The 9,523-nt window shown below is 42.0% G+C and overlaps 1 protein-coding gene across 1 annotated transcript; it reads right to left on the bottom strand.

Annotated features, from left to right (window-relative positions):
- Nucleotides 1–5,226: 5,226 nt before the first annotated feature.
- Nucleotides 5,227–9,488, bottom strand: LOC135385485 (uncharacterized). The gene is made up of 3 exons (XM_064614822.1): nt 9,199–9,488; nt 7,917–9,072; nt 5,227–7,566 (listed from the first exon to the last, which is right to left on the bottom strand). The coding sequence occupies exons 1-3, from the start codon at nt 9,319–9,321 to the stop codon at nt 6,302–6,304; spliced, it is 2,544 nt and encodes an 847-aa protein (XP_064470892.1). The 5' UTR covers nt 9,322–9,488; the 3' UTR covers nt 5,227–6,301.
- Nucleotides 9,489–9,523: the final 35 nt, after the last annotated feature.

Consider the following 9,523-nt stretch of genomic DNA (forward strand, 5'->3'; position numbering starts at 1 on the left):
TTTGTTTTTTTTTTTACGGGCGAAAATTGCAATAAGAAGCCACTGCTATGCAAGTGCAACAACCCTTATTTTTAAACCAACATTTCATGCAATACCACATAAATTTATCACTCGAGTCACACGAAAAGGCATACACAATGTACTTACTGGTTAAGTGGGGTCACAGTTGCACACACACGCACACACAACACAACACAGACACAACGAGCGACAGTGAAAAATAAGAAATTACACACACTTCTGCACGAATAGCAAAGTGTCAAGCATGACAAAACACATTTTCTACCACCAGAAAATTATTAAACAGAATAATACAATATTCGCAAAAATTAAGCTTGTGTGGCAAACACACAACCTGAGGAACACACCCATTCACATCTGCTTCCTGAATTTGTTATACAGGCGTGAGCGATTCGATAAGAATATAAAGCACGCTGCTTGGAGAAAGCATATATCATGTGCAGCGCGGTCTACTCTATTGAAAATACGATAAACCTCATTTTTCAAAAAAAAAAAATCACAGTCTGCATAATATACGGCAATATCGGCAATATCACTGAAGTCAAACACATTGAACTTACTTGTCAAGTGGGGTCCCAGCTGCACAAACGCGCACGCACACTCACACATTTTTAGTGTCTCACAACGAGTAAAAACCCAAGGTCTATTCACAGCCACATAAATTCATATTATTCCTCACGTCAATAATTATCCAGCCATCATCAAAACGGGGAACACGCATATGCCAATGCGAAACAATAGGCCTTCGCGCCGGATGTAATACGATATCGCCAGTCGACCGTCCCAAAGCAACAGAAACAGAAAAGAAAAGAAAAGAAACAGCATCTCAGGAATGCATGTTGCCTATACATCAAGGAACAGCGTGCAGCAATTATAACACAGAATGAGATTCATTTCTTTGTACTTTTGTTTGCTTGCACATAAATATTTCACAAGAAATATTACAGAGTGTAAAAGGAGAACAGCATTCGCTACACCCTGTAGCTCTTATCATTTTTAAACAAACCAGTTTTCATAACCACACTACCATTCACTAAATAGGGGAGTCACTAATGATTCAAATGAGATAAAATATCATTCCATCATCATTGATTGCAAACTTCACGCAAGAATAAGCAAGTGCTGTGCGTCGTATTTTTCTTATAAGAAACACCAAATCTCGCCGCGTTAAACACAAACAGCAATGATTTTTTTTGTAAAATCGTTGCTGTTTGTTTGTTGTTTGTTGTTTAAAAATGATAAGAGCTACAGGGTGTAGCGAATGCTGTTCTCCTTTTACACTCTGTAATATTTCTTGTGAAATATTTATGTGCAAGCAAACAAAAGTACAAAGAAATGAATCTCATTCTGTGTTATAATTGCTGCACGCTGTTCCTTGATGTATAGGCAACATGCATTCCTGAGATGCTGTTTCTTTTTTGCTTTGGGACGGTCGACTGGCGATATCGTATTACATCCGGCGCGAAGGCCTATTGTTTCGCATTGGCATATGCGTGTCCCGGTTGAAAAAAACATCAGAAAAATTCTGGTGTTTTTTGATGTTTCTGATGTTCACACCAGGCTACCGTGATGCTTCTGATGTGCACATTAGAGGAGCTCAGTGCTCACACCAGGTCGTTGTAATGTGCCTGATGCCAGCATCAAAGCTGTCTGGTGTTGATGCAGTCTGATGTCATATTTTTGATGTCCGCCTCAAAGCAGCGTAGTGTTCATGGAGTCTGATGTCATCGTGCTTGATGTCAACATCAAAACAGCCTAGTGTTCATGCAGTCTGATGTCATGTTCGCTTGATGTCAACATCAAAACAGCCTAGTGTCCACACAAAACTAATGTGTTTGATGTGCAAATCAAAGTGGCCTAGTGCTGACCAGGGGTGGGCGCAATAGCAATACTACACTTTGTGCTATAATGCTAAAATATCACAAAAACAGGTATGTCATAATACTAGATACTACAAATATGTTTTAAAATGTGTAATATATACTAAAAATGCAAAACCCTACCGCACCAAGCGTGCGGTTTAAGCGCGAGATTTTCCGAGCGCATGAGTGTGGTAACTATACGGAGAAGTTGAAGTCTCTGCCGCAAGTGGTGTCGCGGGCGCATTTTAAAAATGGCGATCCCCAGTGTGGAAGGTACGGCGTGCGACACGAAAAAGTAAATTTCAAAAGTTTATCACTAAAAGTTGAGGTCCGAAAGTTTGCGGAGCGGGTTGTGTCGGTTGCGTTGGTCCATTATTTTGAGTTGTGTCTCAGTAACTGCATATATAATTTGATTGCTATCTTCCCGTGTGTCGGTGCAGTGATATATTGTGAGTGCTACTCTGGTGAATTAATTATTTTTATGTCAGGCCCTAATGGGATAATACATTATGGTAATAAAGACTAAATACATGACTTTTTGAAAAGCCCTACGCGTACAGAACATTTATTTCACGATTACAGTGCCTGTTGCATGAAACTATTACGCATTACTAACTATATATGGCTTTAATAATAACATATCATTTAAAATTCAATCTTCGAGCGGTTTCTAGAATATATAGTTTAATGTTGTCAAAATTGTGACCAGGAACGTTAAAGTGTTCGGCGACTGCTTTGGGGAGTTCGTTGGACGTGTCGGTTCTGTGTCCGGTAAGGCGGTTGTTCATTTGTTGGCCGGTTTCCCAATACATTTCACCAATACATTGGTTTAGATCCACACGTGACAGACGTGATAGGGAGTCTTATCTCATATACAAGTTCAACGCTCTTCACCCGTCCGGTATCAACAAATCACAAGGTACCCTAGAAACACTTCACAAATAAAATATGCTTTTCCCTTCTATTTTCATTATCATCTGTTATGTTCTGCATGGCCACTGCTTTCTGCTCTCTTTATTGCATGCCACAACTTTGTATTACAAATATATATTTAAAAAAAAAAACCTTTGCTCGTTCTGGAATTTTCCCCACGTAACCACTAACCTCCTTATCTTTCGCTATGCTTGCCAATTCTTGCCTGTTGTCCCGTTTCGTCCACGTGTTCGTGAACCTTCCATTTTTCTGTAACCGGTCTGTAGCCTAGATCACTACGTTCACGTAATCCCCTCCACACTCTAACAAAGCAGCCATTCACTCCGGCCGTAGAAACCCGTACGGACCCTTTCTTCCCACCGGGCTGTTGACCCACAATTCGCAGGAACCTTTAAACACGTCACACCTAACCCTTTAAATACCATGCCAATGATGAGGACGGTGCCCAGAAGAAGAACAGTCTCTGTTCGAAATATCGGCGGCTTCTGTCCTGAGGCAACTCCCTTCCTACATCTCTACCGGTTCGCTGGATTTCTACCCATCTAAATGGGAAACTTGACGGGTAAGAAATGGCAGTCTGCCTTACAAATTGTGGGCTCCTCATGAACCACTACGAAATATTTACCATTCAGAGTAGTGCGACTCTCCATTGTAGAAGTGATAGCAAGAACGACATTCTATGGAAACACGAACTCCTCCTCCAAAGCATGACTGACTAGGGAGTATATTCACCCATCCAATACAAGTGATACAGCAACGCGCAAAAAACATAGCAGGCTCCATAGTCAACGACAACATCAGCAAAACGACCCAGTACACCCAGTACAGTGGAACCTGCAGCCTCCCACGTTGCAAAACATGCGGGCATGTTCAACACGCCAACTCCATCAGAAGCACTGTGAGCAATTACACACACTCTATCAACCATGCATTCATTTGTACAAGCTCCAATTTTATATACTGCATTGAATGTTGTGGCTGCTCTATACAATACATTGGTAAAACTCGACAACAAATGAACAACCACCTTACCGGACGCAGAACTGACACCTCTAGCAATCTCCCCAAAACATTTTAATGTTCCTGGTCACAATTTTGACAACATTAACCTATATATCTAGAAACAGGGTTCAGATCCACACTTGACCGACGTGTCAGGGAGTCTTACCCGTTCAGTATTAACAAATCACAAGGCATGCTAGAAACACTTCACAAATAAAATATGCCTAGACCTCTTGCTCCTATTCTAACCCCTCTCTCATCAATCGATACTCTCATGTGCTCCATGGCCACTACCCTTTGCGTTTTTTATTGCATGCCACAACTATTGTATTACAAATACATATCCTACAAAAAAAAAACATGCTTTGCTCGCTCTTCAATTTTCCCCACGTAACCACTACCTCCTTATCTTTCGGAATGCTCTCCCATTCCTGCCTGTTGTCCCGTTGTTCGTGAACCTCTTGTTTCTGTATCCAGTCTGGAGCCAAGATCACTTCATTCACATAATCCCCACCACACTCTAACGAAGCGGCCATTCACTCTGGTCGTAAAAGCCTGTTTGCACCCTTTCTTCCCTCCGGGCTGTTGACCCACAATTCGCATGAACCTTTAACACGTTATACCTAACCCTTTAAATAACATGCGAATGATGAGGATGGTGCCCAGAAGAACAGCTTCTGTTCGAAATATTGGCAGCTCTCATCCTGAGGCAATTCTTTTCATAGCAAGAATGAGGTATTCCACGAACAGGTCATGCATGGCAAGTTTGAGACGTTCACTAAAGGTGCGTGCAAGGCCCCTAATGACATACTTATCTCCCAGTTAAATAGTGTGCCAATTTGCAAAAAAACATACAGGAGTGCGAAGGTGCAGCGACATTACACCCATTTTTTTAGAGCATGAACTGTTGTCATTGACGTATATATGGCTGAGTCACACAGGCGCAATGGCCAGAGCCCACTGGTAAGGCAGAAAAGTATTAATGTCTCAAGAAGTTGTACGGTAATACGTGTAATACATGTTTTGGTGGTTTATAGTAATACAAACACATTTTGAAAATGTGTAATATATTACATAATGCTAATGTAAGATGTGTTGCAGTAATGCCATTATAATACAATATATTTACTACATGCCCACATGTTTACCTTGCATGTTCGGTTTTCATTAGTGATCAGCAGTGCACAAGCTTAAGATGTGTCTGTCATGTCTGCCAGGCCTCCATCATTCTCGCATCACATGATTTGACATGACATATAAAGCTTTTTTTTAAATATTGCCATAAGTCCACTCTTTTAAGGGTTCAGAGGGTTATGTAATATATAGCTTACTCACATGTTTTTGTGCTGAGAGCATATTTATTTATAGCAGAGAAAAGGCAGAAAAATAAATATGGAATCTGTTCGAATATGTGTTGCCATTCAAAACCAGTGATTTATTCTACTGAGTACAAGGGCATCTGGAACCATATACACACAAAAGCTTCAACAAACATCCATTCATATGAGCACACAGGACTGCGAAAGTTTTTGTCTATGGTGACAACAGACAAATATTAATGCCAGTGGGTGGCCCCATACCTTTTGAATTGCGTGCTTATTTTGTACACAATGTCAAGAGTTAGAGAACAGTACTAAAGCGATTATTTATACGAAGCATTAAGCGATATGCATAGAACACAAGTAAAAAATAGTGGAGACAATGTAGTGCCAGTCTGTCAGTACAGCACTACACACCGTAATTTGTAGTACATCCTGGAACAAAACAGTGTTGACAACAGTAGGACTAAAACACTTTAAAGGGGCACTCAAATGCAAAATCAAGTTCACTTCAAATTATGTTACACACTATTTTAATTTCATACAGGTTATAATTCTAAACTATTCAAAATTATACGGAACTCTTTCTTGTTTCGGCGCTAAGAAGTGAACGTCAATGCATCGGTGTTTCTAATCCATGCTGCGCATGCATGCAGGTGCCACACCATGGAGCAGTCCTGGTGAAAAACATAGTGTGTGTTGCAAAGCAAACTGGCGTCACTGTCCGAAAGAGGTGGAGATAAATGTTGTCAGTGAAACATTTGCGAGAGCTGTTGTAGGCTGCAATCCAGTGAGTTGGTACTGAAAAATGCAGCAGTGCGCATCATACCAGGCATATATGGAACACAGTGATTGGACCTGTTCTAAATCCACACACAAACAATAGGTGTGCACGCTTCTCCTGCTGTCTCAATGGATGCTGTCAATCTGCTTCCTGAGATCCCATTCTTTGCCATTTTTTGTGCTGTTTTCATTGCACTTGCATTGTGTGAACTAATTTTGTTTGAATTGTTGTAATTCCAACATGGACTTTAATTTGAGAAAAAGTTGTTTTTACATTTGAGTGCCCCTCTATACTGTCAAATCAGTGCTCCTCAAGATCAACCCCTATTGTTTGACTAGAAATGTTCTTTTTTTTTTTCGTTTAGCGTCATTTTCACAGTGCTAATCCGTCTCATAGTCGTTTGGGATGTCTGCAACAAAACAACTTGTTTTTTGCTGAATGTGTATGCACAACGCACATATATCGTCTTTGAATAGCAGGCACAGACCTTCCTGTTGTGGTGGGTGTTCACACCGGTGCAAGTATGAAACACCGAAGGCTTCTGATGTCAGTAGTCTTTGGCATACAAGAATGATTTCCTCTTTAACACTAAATATATGCATCACCCTGTAATAATCCCCGCTTGCTCCTTGAATATACTGGGAACACGTCTTTTCCGTTCGTGTGTATGTGGCACTGTGAAGAACAAAACCATGAATACGTGCCCTGAAAAATTCAGTAATTTCAGGCAAAGTCCCAAAGTGACGCTGGAAAAGCTCAAGTACAAAGTTCTCCAGAGCGCCAGGACGCACTACTGGACTCCCTAGAACATGTGTCTCATAAGACTTAGTTTTTGTTGCCGAAATTTGCAGTCGACGAGTCTCCAACCGAGGCGGCATAGCAGTTACCCTCGTGAGGTATTCCAGAGCTTGTTGCATGACACACCGTTCAGTCACTTGCATTGGGACGCCCTTTGCAGCAGAAACCAGTTTTAGAATACCACCATTGCCACCCTCAAATGGAAAAGTTGATGTTGCCCAGAGTGGCCCTGTCAGTCTCACCGATTTTGCCAGATGGAGCAATTGGTGCACATTGAACGTGGCTGCTGCTTCCCCATACAGTGCTGAGACTTGCTGAACGAAGGTCTTAAGCAACTTGCTAGCTTGTGCGATATCTCTTTCCGTGACCGTTTTTTTAAGCAACAAGTAAGTGCTGTGGCTGAGAAGGGCAAAGTGTCTCAGAAACCTATCTGGCAGCACACCTTGCAAGCATGGAAGAGCATAATACAGAAGCCAATATTTCCATTCTGTTGCTTTCCATAGAGCCTTTTCGCTAACACCTCTTGGTAGACGGGTAAATGTCAGTGGTGGATGGATCAGAGCAATACGGTCATTAAGTAGCTGTAGTTTGTTCCCAATGTACCAAGGCGCTCCAGTTGTAGTAAGCCATAGATCTGTGAGCTGTGCTGTAACGCCTTCTAAAACACAGTGGAGGTAATCAGGTGGGAACCCCCAGACTAAATCAAGGCTTGAAAGTTTCACAAGCGGAGAGAGGCCCTTGATGCCATCTATAACACGGCCTTCACGAGCAGCAGCCTTCATTGTATGTACCACCAAATCATGCGTTCTTTCGATGACGTCCTCTTCATAGGGGTACTTAATTATGCCTGAAAAAATGTAGTCAATCAGACATTTGCTTCTGCAAGCTCAGGTCACATTTTCCCTACATGGGCTTATGAAATGTAAATTATAAAACCAGAATGGCAGCACAGATGCACAGAAACTATAGTTTATCACCATGTGCACGTAGAAGTGCCTAGTTCAAACCGTCACATTTAATTATAAGCATCCAGTTAAACCATCAGTTATATATCACATAAATCACAGTAACTTCCCAATTTTCTTCCACACTAATGTGAACCACTTTTGAAATGCTTAATACTTTTGATGCGGAGAACCCCTTTTCTCAGGAAGAAACCTTCCCGAAACACAGATTGATGTAAGAAAGCAAACTTACCTTCAACAATGGTTCCTTGTTGCATACACCATGGGCAACCATAGTACCCATTGTACTGCTTGTGATTTAGTAGCGCTGCACGGGCAGGGGAATCTACACAGCTCAGGATGGGAAAGATGCGTGAGCGTACAAGAGTGCTGCCATATGTCCATGCGATGGTTCCAACCTTGATGACCTCATCAACAAATGCCTTCATAAACAGATGGGTTGGCGGGTGTTCCTTGGCAAACCATAATCCGGCTACAATTATGTGTCTCCATCGATGTAGGACACTGAGTTCGTTGAGCATAACTTGTATTGGCCAGACTGACGATTTGCTTGATTTGAATACCGGAGACCCATCTGTATTGATGGTAAGTGTCAGGTCATCGCTGGTCATGCAGAACCGTTGCCGTGTTTCGTGGTATAGTGCGCCATCGGTTATGTCACTGCAGTCTGACGATCTTTGCGAGGATGCAATGCGCTGTAGATTACTTCCCACAATGGTACCAGTATGTCTCAGAAGGTGTTGCAACTGTCGACGAAGGTCAAGTGTTACAAAAAATTTGCCTTCTCTGATTAGCACCTGCTCAGTGGTTTTACGTGAGCAGATCTTGCACTGCAGCATGGCACCGATATCAGTTGACACAGGAAGCATTTCGTAATTGCAGGTGCCACAAAAATAATGCATGTTCATCGTGCCCTTCTTTCGTAGATTCCAAAGCTTGCGGAAGCCATATTTGCTGTTTGGAAATACATCTTTTCCAAGAAGAGCATTGATAAGCTTCAACAGAAGATCAACTTGACTCCAGGATAAGCCAGCTGAAACCACATATGTTAATATAAGTAGCAAGCCCTGCAACACGGTCGTGTTTTGGTATGGTAGCTTTTCATCGCCATAATCTCTGAGAATATCTTCGAATTCGGCGTCTACGTTAGTATCGACTTCTGCGTTGTCTTCTTCCCTGAGTGGATTCGGGTTTGGTGCGGTTGGAAGTCGATCTTCAAACTCTTCCTCAGCAGAGATGTCGCGTGGTGTTGCAAGTAGATCGTCTAGCTCATCCTGATCAGAGATGTCGTTCAGATCATCTGAGTCACTCTCGCAGGAGCCACAGCTCTCGTCATTCTCCGGAGTCTGCGCTCCTTCGACTTCATCCTCAATGGTGTCCTGCAGTCCCTATTACAGAGAATTAAATTTGGTTGCAGAAACCCATGTTGTGGGGCATGTTTCATGACTTGGATAGTTATCAGAATGAATCACAGAATGAATTAGAATATCAGTTTTTGATGGTCGTGTACTTACTGACGAAGCTGGGTGGACAGATGCGCGACGCCGATCATTAAACAATGTTTGTCTTGGCACTTTGGGCCTTTCCTGACTTGGTTCCAGGTAGAGCTTGTACCTCCCCCGTTTCTCACCTGCCATCTCGAATACGGCGCTACACGCCGCTCAAGTAAGGTGTTCGAATATTTCGAATGTGTAGATATGCCGTGATTTACTTTTTGGGACAAAGTAGCGGGAAACATTGACGGAACGACTTTGTGTCTTTCTACATTGTGTCTTTCTACTTCTCTACTTTGTGTGTAAATATAAACGTTTTCCGGAACATTGTCTTCTCCGAAAACAT

Source organism: Ornithodoros turicata, chromosome 2, assembly GCF_037126465.1.
Source record: "Ornithodoros turicata isolate Travis chromosome 2, ASM3712646v1, whole genome shotgun sequence".
NCBI lineage: Eukaryota > Metazoa > Arthropoda > Arachnida > Ixodida > Argasidae > Ornithodoros > Ornithodoros turicata.